The 19,378-nt window shown below is 38.1% G+C and overlaps 1 protein-coding gene across 1 annotated transcript in view; it reads left to right on the top strand.

Annotated features, from left to right (window-relative positions):
- The window catches only part of GABA-B-R3 (gamma-aminobutyric acid type B receptor subunit 3), a 336,872-nt gene that overhangs the window by 242,981 nt on the left and 74,513 nt on the right, over nucleotides 1–19,378 (top strand). The window contains 3 exon segments of the mRNA XM_067108995.1: nucleotides 12,891–13,128; nucleotides 13,606–13,741; nucleotides 16,884–17,003. Of these exon segments, the coding sequence (XP_066965096.1) occupies nucleotides 12,891–13,128; nucleotides 13,606–13,741; nucleotides 16,884–17,003 (494 nt within the window).

Here is a 19,378-nt window from a genome sequence, read left to right as displayed (position 1 = left end):
GTATTGAGCCACTTTGGGTAGATGATAAATTTCCCGGGATGTAGTTGATACCCAAGCAGGATAACAAAAAAAATGTTTGAACTGCGAAAACTTGTTGCACCTAGCCACAGTGATAATGATAATGCATGTATTAAAAATTAACAACTAAAGATGTTAATAAACAAGTAAAAAATGCGCCGAAGTTTCTGTGGCGCAATCGAGTTTTCTGTACAGCGTATAATGCTGCATGAAACTTATCAGCTACGACCTGGCAACGCTCAGTTACTCCCCAGATGCGGTTGAGTGAAGGTGCGTCGCGTGCCTCTGGAAAGAGCTGCCAGACGTAGGAAAAATGATTAACCGTAACCTTAAATAAATTAAAAACTACTGAGGCTACTGGCTTAATGATTGGAGGGTGGTTGATCAAAATACCAATTTGTAGCCCTCAAACCTCGGCAGTTTTTAAGATCCTAGGGCGGACAGTAAAAGTGCGGACAAACAAACAAAGGTTTCACAATAGTTTTCTTTTACTGAAAACTAAAACTAGCTAACATTTTAGAATTACTGAGGCAGCTTTGAAAACGTGATACACTAAACTAGAACTCTTTATGGTCTAATGCCAGCACAGCTCTTCTCCTTTCGAGCAGTCAGTAAAGATATCCTTAGAGGTGAAGTTGATGCTAGTAGAAACATTAAAAGCAATCCGTTGAGTCATTTTTGTTGGCCCGGAGTCTTGATCGTCTTGGAATTTTCCCTGTCATACATTGAGCGCTGTAGTGACATAGCTAGGGCTGTAAAGCTTCCGTTCTCCTAACATGGCCCTGCTGTTTCAATTTTCGTTGTTGTTTGGAAGTGTTGCCCTTAGATGCTGCTGTACGAGTTTTTTGAGCATCATAAAGCAAATATAAACAGATATTGTCACGATTTTTCTCAAGACACTGAAATTAAGAGTAAAAGTGAATAAATGTATGAATATATATAGGACTACAAAAATCAACTCTGGCACTGAAATGACATGATCATAAAATTCACTATAGCGGCGTCGACTTCTTCACCGAAGGCGCTCGTAATCGGAAGTTTGCTCGCAAGCCTCTCACGCACCTGGCCCCTCGTGGGGTTGCGCAAAATTAACCTGACGTATCCGCGTGTAAGCACGGAAGCATTCACGCGGAAAATGAGTCGTGGCACCCGGCTTTTAAAGCGACGAATTCCGACGAGAGAGAGAGAGAGAGAGAGAGAGAGAGAGAGATTTAATGGAAACAGCTAGATAGGGTCGTGGAATACAGATAGATAGAGAGAGGGGGAGAGCGAAGAGACAGAAATAAATAGATGCATAGAGAGATAAGAGAAACATGGGAGAAAGGGATATTTACGGGAAACTGATATATAAATAAACATCGACTTGAGGAAAATGAATAGAGAGAGAGAGAGAGAGAGAGAGAGAGAGAGAGAGAGAGAGAGAGAGAGAGATGCTTGTCTGAGAAAGGGAGCATGTGGAGAAATAGTTAGATATTGAGAGATCAGATCCAGTGACGCTCGAGGCAGACTTCGAAATCGGGACTGGCAGACTGACAGCAGCAGACACCGAATATATTATTATTATTATTATTTCAATAGATGAAACTTATTCACATGGAACAAGCACACAGGGGCCACTGGCTGGAAATTCAAAGTTCCAAAGAATGTTGGTTCCCACTCTGCAGCAGTGACTGATCATGTTACAGAGCCAATGATTTTTTATCGCCCTGGGGGAGACGCGAACCCGCGAACATCTAAGTGGCATTCGCGAACACTAACCACTATACCAGCGGCCCAGTATAAAGAGACCTTGTACAATTCATTATTAGTAAACTTAAGAAGGATGATAGAAGAAGTGTAATGTCTAACTGTGTAAAGAAATCATTGACAAAAAAAAAATCGAATACCGATTTGTTTTATAATTACAAATCGTTTTTAAAATATCAAAGATCTTTCTTAAGGGTCATGGTAATAATAAAAGTTTGTTCGGTTCACTGCTGATGTGAACTATTTAGTGAAAAAACCGGATTTTGATATTAAAACTCAGCTTGAGTTTCCAAAGAACGTTGTTTTCATTCTGACATTCCTCTCGTTGTCATAAGCATAAAGATAATGAAAACGGGTTTTGGCATTAGTTTTTTACACCTGTAACCTGCAATTAGTATTTTATTATCATTTATTTAATTGTGTGCTATGATAATGCGGATGTTTCAGAAAACTCTGAAGTTGCGTATTTCATATTAAATAAATTCATCCCTTTATCGATTTTTCTCAAGAAACGCTTTCCTTCTGGCGGCGTCGCGGGCCTCATTGAGACCCATAGCTGCTGCTTCTACATTCTTTACAAAACCGAAAGTTACCCAAATGGTCCACTCTCTGGGGTTTGAGCCTACATTAGGGTTGGACCCCCCACCCCCGTACCTGACATATAAATAAACCCTGGACGAATATGTTTTATTGTATGTTAGAAAAGCCTTTTTCTTAAATGCAATACCAGTTCTTGATCTAACATGGCCCCAGAAAGTCAAATTCCTACTAGTTCAGTAAATATCATATATGGAAACATCAAAAATCATGTTAACATTACCCTATCGGGTAGTAATTAAAGTCTGGCCAGTTGTATATATTATTTGCGCATGGTTTGGTTTGTGTGTCCGGGTAAATTGGAGCAAGCTTTATATATGTGTTTGAATTTTTCCATTGTTTGCTAAGTATGACAGTATTAAAAATCCAACTCACACGCGCGGGGAGACGCATGAAAGACGCCCCTTTTTCTGGGTTTCCTAATAAGTCACCCATTTATTGAGAATCTTCTCTTAAGATATTGATCACTTGGCTCGGATGATAAAAGGGTGTGCCGTAGAAAGCTAACAATACGATATTCGGAGACCATTGCTCCTCTAAAGAGGCTCATTCGACATCACTTCAGCGCACATGAATGTGGCGCAGTAAGAGAGAAGTGAAAAGGGAGGTTCTGATGGGGAAAAGTTAAGTGGGAGGTCCTGGATCTATAACAGAAGAAGAAGAATGGCAGAGAGAGGATATGAGATATAGAAGTGCTGCGTAAAATACTCGCCACCTGCACTTCTGAGGCGCCCTTTCGGTCCCATACGAGTGAGCTTGGCTGACTGGTAGACAGGGATGTGTTGTTTGCTATTCTAGACACAGGAGTAGTCGAGAAGCGAGTATTTTTTGAACAAACGAAATGCGCCACCTGTAGATGCCAGATACATAGATGAAAACCTTTTAACGTCAAGAATTACGGAACCTCGTCTCGGCAATTTATCAGAAATCGATTTCGCTACCGAGTCGAACGTTAACACCTGCCTCCCTTTTCTCGATGTTGAGATCAAGACGACTCTCCTCGCACTTCTGTTCTTCCAGGCTTACGAATATGGGAAAGCCTTCGAATGCCAAATGAGAATGCGGCCAGGCCTATAATCTCTGCTCCTGTCAGTCGAGCTTGCTCACAGTGCTGTATATGGAGTCAAGTCAGTGTGGAATTACATCGTGTGTGTTAGCTGCTTATTTATAACTTGCATCAAGAATGTGTGATAAGGTCGTATATCAGTAGAAAACTGAAGGAATTCAACCCTACAGGTGTAGGCAGAAAGGGAAAAAAGCAATAAAATACGGCTTAAAGGCACGAGAAAGGGGATTGAGAAGGCTTATTTGGAAAAGGAGTTACTCGTATTCCCAGCGATCCCTAAAAGACTATTCCGGCCTCTTGATTACAAATTACCCTCTTCTCTAAGATTTCGGAGGACTTGAAACTGCTTATCAGTCCTGTTTTGATTACTTTAAGAAAAAACACTTGTTGGCAAAGTAATGCGAATTAGTGAAAAAGCTGTTTAGATTATCAAGTATTGAGTCAGTTTATCACTCCTTTTAGTTTAAAATCATCCGTTCACGTTCACTGGTGACGGAAGAGAGTCTCCTGGGAAAATAACTACAGGCAAAAAAGATTGTGATGACAGAATAAGACCTTTTTCTTGTGTGTAAATCTTGGCTTATTGATAAAAATACACCTAAAATCCTTGGGCATTACGAGGACCACTGGCTTCATCGTCAGGAGCAATGAGGCTACTTACTTCTAGTTTCATTTCCTGTGATGATGGGAACACTAGTCCTCATACAATTCGAGGACCTTAACTGTATTTTTAATGTACTGTATCAAGATTCACACGCAAAAGAAGGGTCATATATTATCCTCATCTTTTAAAGAACGTGAATGTTTTCATAGTCTTCAAGAATGATTATCTTAGTTAAAACATATAATTGTATATATATATATATATATATATATATATATATATATATATATATATATATATATATATATATACATGCATACAAATATATGTTTTAACTAAGATAATCATTCTTGAAGACTATGAAGAACATTCACGTTCTTTAAAAGATGAGGATAAAATACGACCCTTCTCTTGCGTGTGAATCTTGATACAGTACATTAAAAATACAGTGTTTGTGTGTGTGTGTCAATGCATGAATGTATGTATGTGATTATATATTTTACTTAATTATGCAGTCCTCTTTCTCACCAATGTTCATGTTAAGTCAGCTGTTGGGGACGCATTCCTAACGGAATGAATTGAGTGATATAGTGATAAGCGGCGAATTCCGAAATTCCCTCAGTAGATGAACTGTTGTGTTCCTTTCCCCTCGCTTTGTGCAGCACTCCCCTCGCTTCCCTCGTCAGGTATCGCTGTTGCAGAGACAAGTTCCACCCGCTCCTCGCCCTTGTTCCAGCTCCGCATTTAAAAAGAGACAAACAATCCAGACGAAAAGGAAATTAACTTCACATGTATTTTTCCTGTACCTTTCAGGGACTTACAATGCCCTCGTCTGCCTTTACCTCTGACATTGCCACAGCCCTCTACCCCAGTGCTAGCTCCTCCCACTTCCCCCCACCCCCCGGCTTTAGTCTTGAACCTTAACCCTTCATTCCATAACCCCTGATCTCGTTGCGCTGACTCTCAAGCATCTTTTAAAACATTTTTACTTTTATACTTTCATCAACTTTCAACTATCATTAACTTTCATCATTCTCTGGTAATTGGCTTCCAGCCTCTCCTCCCCCCCCCACTTTATACGGACGTGGGACAGGCGTGAGAAGTTTTTCTGCCTTTCTCCCCACTGGACGAAAAATTTTGCAAGTCTTCGCAGTCGTTTTATTCTTGTTTTCTGATACCAGAGGCCACCCCCACCGCGCTACCAACATAGCCACGAGAATGTGTTGACAACTAAACCCGTACGTAAACCTTTGATTAAATCCTTCCACCTAAGCCTTCGCGCCAAGGCCATCCTTTTTCTAAACAGCCACAAAACAACGTCATCGAAACGCACACTTAGGCACACACAAAAATAGATTTGATTATGTGGTCATTGACAAGCGACTTTTAGGAGGGTCGCTTTCCTCTCAAGCCGAGAGAAGAGAAACAAAAGATGTGTTTTAGTACACAGTTTACCTCGGATGTCAGAATCCTTTCCCGGGTGATTAATTGTGTAACCGGATCGGTGTCTGCCTGGGAGTCGAGCGAAAAGATCCTGTTGGGAGAGTGAAGGACCCCCGTGAAGTATTCCCAGGATTGGGGTGATTAATGGCGCAGTTGAAACAGGAGACATGCTTCGAGAAGACAAAAAAGACATGGAGACGCACATATACGTGCATACGTATGCAACTATATGTGAGATGAACCGTTGGTTTAGGAAAAGCAATACAAATATACTAGTATAATTATGAGGCAACTGAAATATGAAAAGTTCAGTTAATTGTAGAAAATAAATACATATTGACATAAGTGAATACATACAAACATGTGATCTAAGATTATAAATACATACATATGTACATATATTTATGAAATACTTTTAAAAATAATCTTACGGAAACTTGCTTTTATAGCAGACATTGCTGGAGATATGAATTATGATCGACAGCAAAACAGCTGGAATAAGAAAACCAAACATACAGAATATTGTACATATACACACATGCGCGTGGAAGCACGCCCGCCCTCACACACTCTGTATCCATACACATATACAATTGGTGGAATCATTCGTAAAATTACCAAGATTGTGCAAAAAGATTTCAGGGGGAGAAACAAACACAAAAAAAAGACTTAATATTTATTAATAAATAAACTTCAGAGAGAAGTGACACCTGAGCCTCTTAATACGTAAGTTCCAAAAAAATACAAATGCCCTTATGTATGAATAAAAAAAAACACACATTTGCTATTAAGGAAAGAAGGCAACACACTTATACTGAAGAGGGGGTCCAGAAAGTAGGAGAGGGTCAAAAAGAAACAGAATAACCTAACAATATACACTCTAATTTAAATATAGTAGTTGGCGGTCAATATTTTTTTACGTTGCAAACTCCTCAAGACGTCTACCAATTCTTGCAACGTCACACATAACTATCCCGGGCAGGATTGGATAACCTGGGGCACGGCAGGCAAAAACAGAGCCGAATAATCTTTCCTCGTCTAGCTGACGACTTCAGCAGGCATATTCCACCTTAGCGGATAGCAGAGAGTACCCTCCGGCATTAATAGTGAGCCACAGGCGAAGATGGATGAGATGCAACCTCCAAATAGACGGAAGGATGGCTATACCCACAGGGCTTGCTGCAATACCCCAGAGGCAGGTAATCCACAATTAACAGCACAGTATGCAATCACAGGGGCAGGTAATTCAAACATCCCCATACGGCCCAGAAGCAGAGTCTCTCCCCCGTTTCGACGGTACCACACGAAACCTCTTGAAGAGGAGGAGCTAAAGAAAAACAAAACCACGATAATGTTTGTTATAATCAGAGGGCCGGTGAGGAGGATAAACAGAGTCGTAAAGAAACTCTGCCCGAGTGGCTTAATACCAAAAATACCAGATATTATTATACTAAAATGTACCTAAATTAAAAGAAAAGGACAACATACATATGTACAAATATGTATATATATATACAATATATATATATATAAATATATATATATATATATATATATATATATATATATATATATATATATATATATATATATATATATATATAGAGAGAGAGAGAGAGAGAGAGAGAGAGAGAGAGAGAGAGAGAGAGAGAGAGAGAGAGAGATTGTAATCTAGAGGATTGACTCCATCAAGCATGATGCTCATGGAGCGCGCACTCCACGACTCCTCAGCATAGTCAAATGAATGTTTGCCGTCTTCCAAAAAACCGACCATCACGTATGAAGTTGCCAGTGACCACAGAATAAAACTGTTTGGAAAATCTTGTCTAAGATGTGTAAAAACCTTTTATTTATATAATTAATCTAGGAAAGAAAATGGTGTCTCTAAATACGTTTACTATGAGAATTTATGTCGACGTGTAATCGAATTTGAGCATTCACTGTGTAGATTACAGTCCTCGATGTAATTCTGTATCAAAATCGTTTGTCTTGCTTTATGCCCATTACACGCAACCTCAACCACACACACACACATATATATACTGTATATATACAGTATATATATATGTGTGTATACATATATATCAGGATAGCTGGAGAAAACAAGTAATCACTGTCACATTCAAAGTTGAAGCGTTGAATTGTGGATGAACTCCCTGTGCAGAAAACTTCCATAGCACTTTATACATCTATATATAATACTTATCAGGAGAGCACTCAATTCCAAACCACGCACTACGCCACTTACTTTGCAACACCGTGGCGGGTTTGCTAATTTCTATTGCTAATTAAGGCAAGTAGAGATAAAAACTTCACAAACTTTCCGTACAACTTAAGCACTTCAGAAAGAGGTAGGCCTAATGAAACAATCGCATATGTTGGGAATATTACATTTATCGTTGACAATTTTGTATTTCCAAGATCTTGGTGTTGAAAACGATGGATCACTGAAAGCTGCCTCTAGCAAACGATTCGTAAAGTTTCCTGTAGGGTTCAAACTACAAAAAAAGATGGCTTTAGCTAATTGTGAATGGTTTGCATTTAACGTAGAATCACAAGGTTGGACTTCAGTGCCGCAGAAGGTATAATATTCACTCCTCAAGCCATGTAAATAAGATTGATTTAGTGGATATAATGATAATGAAAGGCAAAACCTATAGACAATAAATAACACTGAAAACTATTGCAATACAGTGTCCTCCAAACCATTTTGCACGTGCATAACCGTCCTTTCTCTGCCTTCCTGCATCACTCCTACAAGGTGTTCAACAGCCATAAAGGCATAACACACCTAGTTTTACACCACATCAAACCATCACTCTGTTGGCCGAATATTCAAACGCTCTCTCCACTTCCGTTATAAGATCTTTTAAACACTCACTGTAACTTATATTCTATATCAGACATCATCAGTGCACTCCACATTCTCTCTCTCTCTCTCTCTCTCTCTCTCTCTCTCTCTCTCTCTCTCTCTCTCTCTCTCTCCTTTACAGACACACATATATACAGTATACACATACATATACATACACACATATATATAAATATAAATATATATATAAATATATATATACATACATACATACATATATATATATATATATATATATATATATATATATATATATATATATATATATATATATATATATATATAGTGTATATCCATATCCATATCCATCCACAAAGGTCAGTTGAAGGGACAGGCATCGTGCCCATAAAAAAGTTTCTTTAGACACCTTAATAGCACAACTCTGCACTTAAACCCAATCGTGTAGATACATTGAAAGCAATGCATTCATATAAACATACCTGTTTTTAGCACAACGCACGCATAGGAAGAGAATTTGTTAAACTATATTGACTTCAACAGGTTTATCATTGGTAATAGAACCTCCTTAGCAGTTACAAGATAATATACTTCCATTCTTAATGGAAAAACGTTCTGGCAAAACAAAAGCCACGAAGTTGATTGCGTTCTTTTCTTTCAATGTACTTCGAGTGAGGAAAATTTGTACAAGTGTCTGGGGTTTTTATTTGCTCAGTGGTATTATTATTATTATTATTATTATTATTATTATTATTATTATTATTATTATTATTATTATTATTATTATTATTATTATTATTAAAGGTTGAGAAAGTACTTCCGAATCCTTTGTTGATTTTTTTGTGTAAATATTTGATAATATGTGAGCAAAGTAATAAGAATTGCGTAAGTAATCAACCGTTATTTTCATGGATTTTCCCAGGATTCTGTTTTCCCACAATTTTTTCCTGACATACAATGGTCTGTTTAGGTGTGTCGTGCTGTCACTATAATCTCGAAGAACGGTCAACCAACTGCTGCCATTCTGCCTCAGTGTGGTTTCATTCGTAGTCTCTCTGCATCTCGCACCCAATCTCAAATCACAGCGTCCTCCCTCGTCCCCAGTTCAGGAAACATTTCCCCAGAGAAACCACAAAATCCACTCGGGCGAAATCATTCACTTGAGGGAATTTCTACCTGTTTGTCTTTCTGATACGCTCTCGTATTCCACAGATCTCTTTCGTGATAATAGAATTAAGGCCATGGGTTTTAGAAGAATCTAGTTTTCTAACTGATTCGCGGCAGTCGCCCAGGAGTCGTGGTATTCAAGTTGTTGCGCTTGCCTGAGGAAAGAATTGAGGCTTTCTGCTCTGGTGTTCGAGGAAGAAGAAGAAGAAGAAGAAGAATAAGAAGAAGAAGAAGAAGAAGAGAGAGAGAGAGAGAGAGAGAGAGAGAGAGAGAGAGAGTGAGAGAGAGAGAGAGAAGGTTTACGTCAAGTGTGAGAGGCGAGATATTGTTGGAGGCGTGATGGACTGCAAGATAAACAATTAAAAAATACGCCGAAGTTTCTTCGTCGCAATCGAATTTTTTGCACAGTGTATAATCAAGGGCACCGAAAATAGATCTATCTTTCGGTGGTCTCGGTATAAAGCTGTATGAGTGGAGCCCATGAATCTTTAACCACGGCCCGGTGGTGGCCTGTTCTATATCGTTGCCAGATGCACGATTAGGGCTAACTTTAACCTTAAATAAAATTAAAAGCAGTGAGACTACAGGGCTGTAATTTGGTATGCTTTTAAGGTCTGAGGGCGGACGGACAGACAAACCCGGCACAATAGTTTTCTTTTACAGAGAACTAAAATGGCAGTGGCATGCGGAAATATTCAGACATACTCTTGAGTATTATTTTATCCAAGATGTTGCAATTTTCCTCTTCAGCTTCTGAGGAGTCTTTAATTGACCCTTTCAGCCTTTTTGAGAAACTTCCTAATTTTGCAGTGACCTCGTCGATCTCTTTGTGGAAAGTGAGAGTTGGGTCATATTTCAAGTTCTACAGGAATAGCAGAATACTGTTGAAAGAATTAGAACCTTAGTGTCTCTATGAATTCCTGAATGATCACGATATATGACATCGAGGGCTCACATTTGATATGGACCTTACAGACAGAAAGCACTGGAATTGCTGGGAGAAGATTTGGCTGAAAAACAAGCGCCAAAGAGCGTGTCTTTTTCACTACAAGAGAAGGCTGTAGATCCTCAGAAGAGAAGATGGAAGGAATGCGCAAGTGGGGCATGTGAGTTGCTGAGAGCAATTTGGAAAGGGACCAGAATGCATTATATATATATATATATATATATATATATATATATATATATATATATATATATATATATATATAAAATTATAATCACTTTCAGTCGTATGTGATTCGCGGGTTCATTTATCATATAATCAACGGATAGTTTGCAAAAAAGCAAATGGATTTACCACACGTGAAAAATAAATATACGAGGTGGGGTCGTCTAGCCAAATCAAAAAGTCCTTCAAAGAAGGCACCAAAAATGGGAATAAAGCTTAAAAGTATCTTATTTTTCACCTGTGAAAATATATATAATGTGATATATATATATATATATATATATATATATATATATAGATGTAAAATTGTCTCTTTACCATAAGAAAATTTGTATGTAGATGGAGTGATTTCTAGTGGATGAACAGAAGCAGGATAGTTGCGAGAGAGGAGGCAAGGAATGAGAGATGCCTGTGTCTTCTCTATTAGAGAGTTGAGGAGAGGCTTAATGAAATCAAAGCAGCCGCCCTCTCCCCAGTCCCCTTGAAACCCAGATGAAAGGTACTTATTATCTCAACCCGACGGAAACACTTCACAGTACTCTGTTATGGAGGGAATTGCTGGAGAACAGGTGGACAGTAGGACTAACAGAAACGAATGACGTTAAAGAAAGGGCCAAGTCACGATGATTAACAATATTGCGGCTGGGCTGGGAAAATTGATTCAGTCTCCTTAGTAACACCATTTCCTCCCACTTCATTTTGTGTTGACCGAATCCACTGTGTTGCGTATTGAGATCTTCAGATAGAGTCTCTCTCTCTCTCTCTCTCTCTCTCTCTCTCTCTCTCTCTCTCTCTCTCTCTGAATTATCAGAATGATTGGAATCTGGAACCTGGGTTCTTATACTGTAGACTTAAGACTGAAGTCTGCGTATTTCAAACTCCCCTCCGAAACTTCTTGAAAAGAGAGGTTGACGGTTGGCTTTATTGAAGTATCTGTGAAGTTCAGTTTGGGAGCCGAGTTCTAGCCGTGTTGATATTTTAAGACTGGAATTAGTTTCAGTATATGAAAATCGCGTTGGACAGATAAAGTATGAGTATTATTATTGTTACTAATATTGTAATTATTATTAACGCAGTCTATTCTAAATTTTGGACCATCAGCATTATCAGCATATTTACTCCTTTATTCCTATGTTGATCTGTTCGTGTCAGAAATTTCCAGTTCATAAAGTTTATATGAAAAGAAAAATTTTGGTAACCTACTGAACATAGACATTAGTGTGGGCAGACTTTTTTGTGATTGAAATTTGCGTACACGTCGATTTGGACACCTGGTCTGTGGAAACTGTTTAAACATATTCTATGTTGATGTAATTCTTAAATATTAAAGTTGTACTTCCGTACGTCATTTTTCTTGTTCTTTAATATGCAAGCTGTACTTTGTATGAATTTTTAAAATTTCTTTGATAAGAATTATTAACTATCATTGTAAATTGTATTAAATATCTTTTAAAAAAAGTAGTACCCTTAAGATGATCATTAAGACATTTTCTGTCATTTCTTCAACAACATAGTAATGGCCCCATCTTTGGTCAGAAACAGTAGGAATTAAAAAAGAAATGTTTGTATGACCCATGGTATTCGCTCACTTTTTCTGGCTTCCCCAACTCAAAAATCATCCTTGTGTAAGAGGCGGTCTGTCACCTACTCCTGGGTGAGGACCCACTACTTTCGTCCCCTTGGATTTATTTCTCTATCAGTTCACTCGTCCAATCGGCCTTTTCTTATAAAAATCGAAGTAAATATTATCATTAACCTTCTATGCCCCAAAAAATCGAAGTAAATATTATCATTAACCTTCCATGCCCCAAGGCACATTAATTTGCATTCATATTCTTTTTTCCAGTTTTGTAGATGATTCATATAATCCTGGTTTCACTTATTATTAAGTGTATAATTATTCGTGGTCGAATGTTCTTATAAGGAATTATAAGTATATTTTTGTAATTATAAATTTGAGATGTCCGTTTTCATTCTTGTAATTAGATAAAAATTATGGCTTTAATTAACAAATAAATGCATGTATCCTTAGTCCTACATTTATATAAATATTATCAAGTATTCCTTGTTCCAGTATTTATAAATATGTCTTATTATAAACATCAATAATGTAGAGTATTCCAATTCTCATTATCTTATCAACATGTATCAACATTCACATAATCATAAGTAACTGTAACTATTCAGTCACTGAATTCAGATCTGAACAAAGCATCCATTATTGTATTTGGATCCTCCTCCCAAACAGACGGGAAGCCGATGAAGGTCGCCCTGTACCACCCGGAGGAAGCTGCCCTTGACCTGACGTGCCCCGGATGCCACGTGGTGGTGTGGCCCGGGGGCGAGGTGCCCGCGTCGAGGGTGTTCAAGATTCGGGTGGAGACCATTTCGCCGGCGGCGTTCTTCATCATGTCCGCCCTGGCAAGCCTCGGCATCCTCATGGCTCTCGCCTTCCTGATCTTCAACCTGACCTATCGACGGCTCAAGTAAGATGTCTCATTGGTTCTCTTTGACTGTACTTTGGTTTGGTTATATGGCTTTTTTCTTCTTGGTTTTTCCTTCTCCCCTTTACTTAGTAGTTCATTATTCATTTCGGTTTTTATTGTCTTCCTTTTGCGATGTTGTGTTTATTTTCAAATTTTTTTTATATTTTAGTCTTCACTTTTTGTCTTTCCTTCTTTTATTTCATACGTGACTCACCTTACTTTTTATTGCCTCTTGTTTGCCTTTTAATTTTAAATTTCATAGATTTTTTCTCTCTCTTGTTCTTTTTTGTCGTGTCAGATTCGCTGCTTATTACTCTTTTAATCTTTTTCTTTACCCTTATCCATTCGTACGTTATCAATTTTGCTATTTATTGTGCTTTATGTTTATTTAATACTTTAACCAAAGATGTTTCTAGGTACAGTGCTTATAAAGAGGTTGTTGGACATAACGATCTTCTTCTTCTCCTTCCTCGCCAGGTACATCAAGCTGTCGAGTCCGAGGCTCAACAACACGACGGTCGTCGGATGCATCCTGGTGTACACGGCCGTCATCCTTTTAGGCTTCGACCACGCGACTCTACCTTCGCCCCATTATTTCCCCGTCATATGTACGGTAAGTGGATACGCCGGGGACGGAAGTACACTGAGAGAGAGAGAGAGAGAGAGAGAGAGAGAGAGAGAGAGAGAGAGAGAGAGAGAGAGCGGGTGGGGTGTTAGGAAGACGGAAATGATGGACAGAGAGAGAGAGAGAGAGAGAGAGAGAGAGAGAGAGAGAGAGAGAGAGAAGGGGCGGGGTGTTAGGAAGATAGAGATGATGGACAGAGAGAGAGAGAGAGAGAGAGAGAGGGGCGGGGCTGGGTGTTAGTAAGACACAGAGAGAGAGAGAGAGAGAGAGAGAGAGAGAGAGAGAGAGCGAGAGAGAGGGGCGGGGCTGGGTGTTAGTAAGACAGAGAGAGAGAGAGAGAGAGAGAGAGAGAGAGAGAGAGAGAGAAGGGGCGGGGTGTTAGGAAGACAGAGACGATGGACGGAGAGAGAGAGAGAGAGAGAGAGAGAGAGAGAGAGAGAGAGAGAGAGAGAGAGAGAGAGAAGGGTGCTAGGAAGACAGAGATGACGGACAGAGAGAGAGAGAGAGAGAGAGAGAGAGAGAGAGAGAGAGAGAGAGAGAGAGAGAGAGAGAGAGAGAGGTGGGAAGGGTCGGAGTTTGTGTCTGAACGGATAAACTTTTTCTCTCATTTTATGTTCTGTTTCGAGAGCAGTGATACAAAGTGACAGACAAATGTAGAAGGGAAGTTTATGCTATTTACAGGCAAGCAAACGAAGATTAATGAAAAATGCATGTATCAATGTGCATGCATTTATTTGCTTATTTGGATTCTAATGCATAATATGAAACGTTTAGGCGTTTGTAAACTTCATCTTGGTTGGAGAGGGATAAAAAGAAGAATGAAGAAATTAATATTAGGTCACTAAAATGTAATCGTATTTGATACAGTGACAAGTGTTGTTATACCAATTACAATTCCAGAAAGAAATACTAAAGAAATTAGTAGTGAATTTCAATGATATTTTATGGATATTCTGTGTTTCCTTCTTATTTCCTTTGAGTTAATTGCATTGCTGTGGGGTACTGCAACGTTGGTTACCTAAAAGTACGAAATGTAATGAGCTGAATGCGATTTCAAATTTAAGAAGCCGTTATCTGGCATCATTTAGTCATTTATCGCCAACCTCTGCAATAGGTAGCAAAGCTGACAAAAAATTGAAGTAGTGAAAGTGTGCCTTGCGTCAATAGCGTCCTAAAACGTGCATAGCTCAAGTTACGGAAAATCATAGAAAGGATAGTAGTCTCCTCAGGGCAGAGGTGGGGGCAGGACACTAAACAAGTAAAAAATGCGTCGAAGTCTCTTCGCCGCAAACAGGTTTTCTGTACAGCCGCTACAGCGTATAATTAAGGCCAAGGTCTAGACCTTGATCAAAGCCACCGAAAATAGATCTATCTTTCGGTGTTCTCGGTATAATTCTGTATAAGCCGCGGCCCATGAAACTTTAACTAATGTCGTTGCCAGGTGCACGATTATGGATAACTTTAACCTTAAATAAAATAAAAACTACTGAGGCTAGAGGGCTGCAATTTGGTGTGTTTGATGATTGGAGGGTGGATGGTCAACATATCAATTTGCAGCCCTCTAACCATAGTAGGTTTTAAGATCTGAGGGCGGACAGAAAAAAGTGCGGACAGAATAAAATGCGGACGGACATACAAAGCCGGCACAATAGTTTTCTTTTATAGAAAACTAAAATGGTCAAAATAATATGATAGGTTAGAAAACGACCTCCTGTCTGAACGCCTGAAATATATTTGCGTATAAGAAAATTGACTGGCCTTCACCATTGCAACGAAAGTGATATTATCTCCGTTATTAACCCTGGATCCTGCCGGGGTTGGAAGGGACGTTTCCATCCGGTGCCAAATGAAAGAAAACTAAAAATTTCGAGGGGGAAAAACCCTCGCCGGTGGCAATTACACCATATGTAATTGAGCGGAAGGAGCTTCATTATTTAAACACGCCAAAGCTCTCTGATACGCAGAGTCTAAAAGCAGGACTGAAAGCAGAGCTGCCATCTATTTTGCATGCTTGAGGAGTGATTGAGAGTTACAGGAAACTATTTTCATATTAAAGACTATTACAGTGGGATGACCAGCACCCAGGTGACAGTCTACACATAATACGGACAAAAAATGCAATATATATATATATATATATATATATATATATATATATATATATATATATATATATATATATATATATATATATATATATATATATATATATATTGTTAAAAGTGGCGATTGCTTTAGTGGCATCAGTCAGTTTCTTGCAGGAATCTTCATAACGTCGGAGTTTTTTATATTTCGATTCTCATTTGTTAGTTTCTTCAATGCTTTAAAAATACGTTATGAAGATATTCCTGCAAGAACTCCCTGATGCCACTAAAGCAATTGCTTTTAACGAAAACTGTATAAGAGAAAACCTCTGCCCTAAAAGTTTTTATATACATGCACACACTCACATATATATATATATATATATATATATATATATATATATATATATATATATATATTTTTATATATATATATATATATATATATATATATATATATATATATATATATATATTATATATATATATATATATATATATATATATATATATATATATATATATATGCATGTATGTATAACTGAATCACGAAAATATGGAACGTGATGAATATATAAATGCTAAGTAAAGGACTAGTGTCGAAAGGCCTTTACTAGCTCTGCAGCACTCCAGTGTTTCCTTTATTTCCTTCGTGGATTTTATCTTTATATATATATATATATATATATATATATATATATATATATATATATATATATATATATATATATATATATATATATATATATATATATATAAAGCCACTACGAGTTTTGAAATGACTGCGGTGTGCATTTGTAGTTTTACTTTTCCAAATATATAATTTTCTTTTATTAGAATTAAGGTAATTAAGTTAGTTGCTTTGCCATTAATATATTTTCCCCATCATTTTCTTATAGTAGCGATAAACGTATTTCTTTTTCAGGTTATCATGAAGATAATTGTAAAACACCTTTTCCGTACCTTGAAAATAGTTATGAAACACATTTTTATATCATCGTGGAAGTAGTTGTATAATATTTTTTTTCATGTTTCTTGCTTTGTAGGCCCGAGCCTACTTGCTGTCTGCCGGGTTCTCGCTGGCCTTCGGGTCGATGTTCACCAAAACCTACCGAGTCCACCAGATTTTCACCAGATCCAACAGCGCCGGAGTCATCCGTAATAAAGTGAGTACTGGAATTGACCTCTGGACCCTGGATATATTAAAGTCACCTGTCAGTACAGAATTTGTCTGTGAGTATAGGAATTGACCTTTGAACACTGTATTGACTTACAAGTACTGGGATTAACCTGTTGGTGGAGTTGACCTGTGGGTATAGAAATTGACCTGAGATAATTGGAATTGCCCTATGCTTATTGGAATTGACGTATGAGTATTGAATTGACCAGTGATTATTGGAGTTGACTTCTGAATATTGAGTGACTTGTGAATAGAGGAACTGACCTGGAATTATTGGAATTGGCCTGTTAGTATTGGTACCGACCTATGAATATGGAATTGTCCCGAGAGCATGTGCTGTGTGGAAAGTATCTGCCACCATTCCGTGTACTACTCTTCCCGCTACTTTCCCGTAGGGGAGTAGTGCCGCCAGTGCACCTCATGCGGTGCACTGTAGGCGTTACTTAAGGGTCTTTGCAGCGCCCCTTCTGCCCCTAGCTGCAACTGCTTTCATTCCTTTTACTGTACCTCCGTTCATATTCTCTTTCTTCCATCTTACTGTCCACCCTCTCCTAACAATTGATTCATAGTGCAACTGCGAGGTTCTTCTCCTGTTACACCTTTCAAGCTTTTACCGTCAATTTCCTTTTCAGCGCTGAATGGCCTTAGTTGTCCCAGTGCTTGGCATGTATGCCAAAAATCTTTATATAAATCAATCAATCAATCTACCCGCTACTGTGACCACCGCTATTACTGCCACTACTTTTATTGCTGCTAATACTGACAATCACATTTTCTGTTACTATTACGGCTACTGTTTCCCATACTGAAGACAATCATTGTTGCTGTTGTTGATAATACCTCTACTCTACTTGCAGTTTTCAAACTGTTGCTAATATGCGACACTACCATTACTACTGTTTCTGCTGCTGTTACTTTTATCTTAATTACTGCTGCACATCGGCCACTTGATATAATGAGATCGTTTTATCAATTTAAAAACAGAATCATACCCCAAAAACATTAGTGAAAGAATGATGTAAATCAAAATCACAGATTTATAAACATGAATTACAATCAAGGAAACCTCTAATAAATATAATTAATTCTCGATCATTTCCCGGACTGGCGCAGAGAGAGGTGGCGAAGGCTGGGGACTTTAATTATCTAAAAGGAGAGGATTTCATCATCTCCATCCTGATAGGATTAGGCGGTTGTAATCCCCTGTAATAGTTAATCCCCTCGGCGGGTCGTTGGACCACGTCGATCCATGCTCGGCTGAGTCGGTGGAATGCCTTTGACAAATATCTGTAGGTCATTCACTGCTGATGAGGGCTGCTTAAGGAGAGTTTTCTTGTTGATAATCGAAAATGGAGTGAAGGAATTAAGTACATCAAAATGCCAGTCCCGTATTCCGTGTTTCACGAGAACTTCGGTGCTGGATTTTAATTTCAAAGGTTCTCCGGTGTCGTCACGTCAAAGCTATTAAAAAGGTGAAGAAAAGTGTCTATGTCTTTATAATGTAGAAAATTAAGTCTAAACATAGCATGTACTGTTATAATATGCGGTTGCATATATGAGTTATTACATTTTAGTTAATCGTTGTACAAAAATTTTCTGTGTACAAGAATATAACATTTCATGATTTATGGAGTAATTTTGAACCAGTTTCTAAAACAGTTCGACAGTTGTCGAACATAGGAAGAAAAGCATATTTTATTTTCATCTCAAATGAAATACAGAAAATATTTACGTTATTCATTTATGTACTATATTTTTGTCTAAAAATATATTCAAATTTCAATAAAAACTGACAAAAAATCACGGAACTCGGAGATATGTGAATTTTGCAGAAAATCATTTCAAATTAGATTTACGTAGAAACGAAATTTCAGACAAACTTAAAAGAATATAAAACGAAAAGGGCGATTTTCACTGCGCCTGGTTTTCTTTTTTTCTTTTTTAGCAAGAAAAAAAATATTGGACGTTATGTTTCAGTAAATGCCGGTTAGTGTAGCTTTAAACAGCATAACGAACCAAAAAGGACTTCAAAAAGGGTTCAGAGATTCACATGAATGGAACTATGTGAATTCTTTCTCTTTTTCTGTCCCTCTCAGTCCTCCCCCGACAGCTCCCATCCTTGTGGATAGAAAAAGGGTAAATTAAATCTGGAGTGTCCGCTCCGTAGAGTTTCGTTCATCCCTTCTACTTCTCCATTATCCCTGTCCGACCGGTAATGGGTTGAAATAGATGATCCTTAATTAGTTTTTGTCTTGATATTATTGGCAAGGAGAGAGAGAGAGAGAGAGAGAGAGAGAGAGAGAGAGAGAGAGAGAGAGAGAGAGAGACGATGAAATTACGTGAGAACCCTTTTTTATTATT

The sequence above is a fragment of the Macrobrachium rosenbergii genome, chromosome 9 (assembly GCF_040412425.1).
Source record: "Macrobrachium rosenbergii isolate ZJJX-2024 chromosome 9, ASM4041242v1, whole genome shotgun sequence".
Classification (NCBI taxonomy): Eukaryota; Metazoa; Arthropoda; class Malacostraca; order Decapoda; family Palaemonidae; genus Macrobrachium; species Macrobrachium rosenbergii.
The sequence above is the reverse complement of the archived record's forward strand: the minus strand, read 5'-3'. Positions and strand labels throughout refer to the sequence as shown.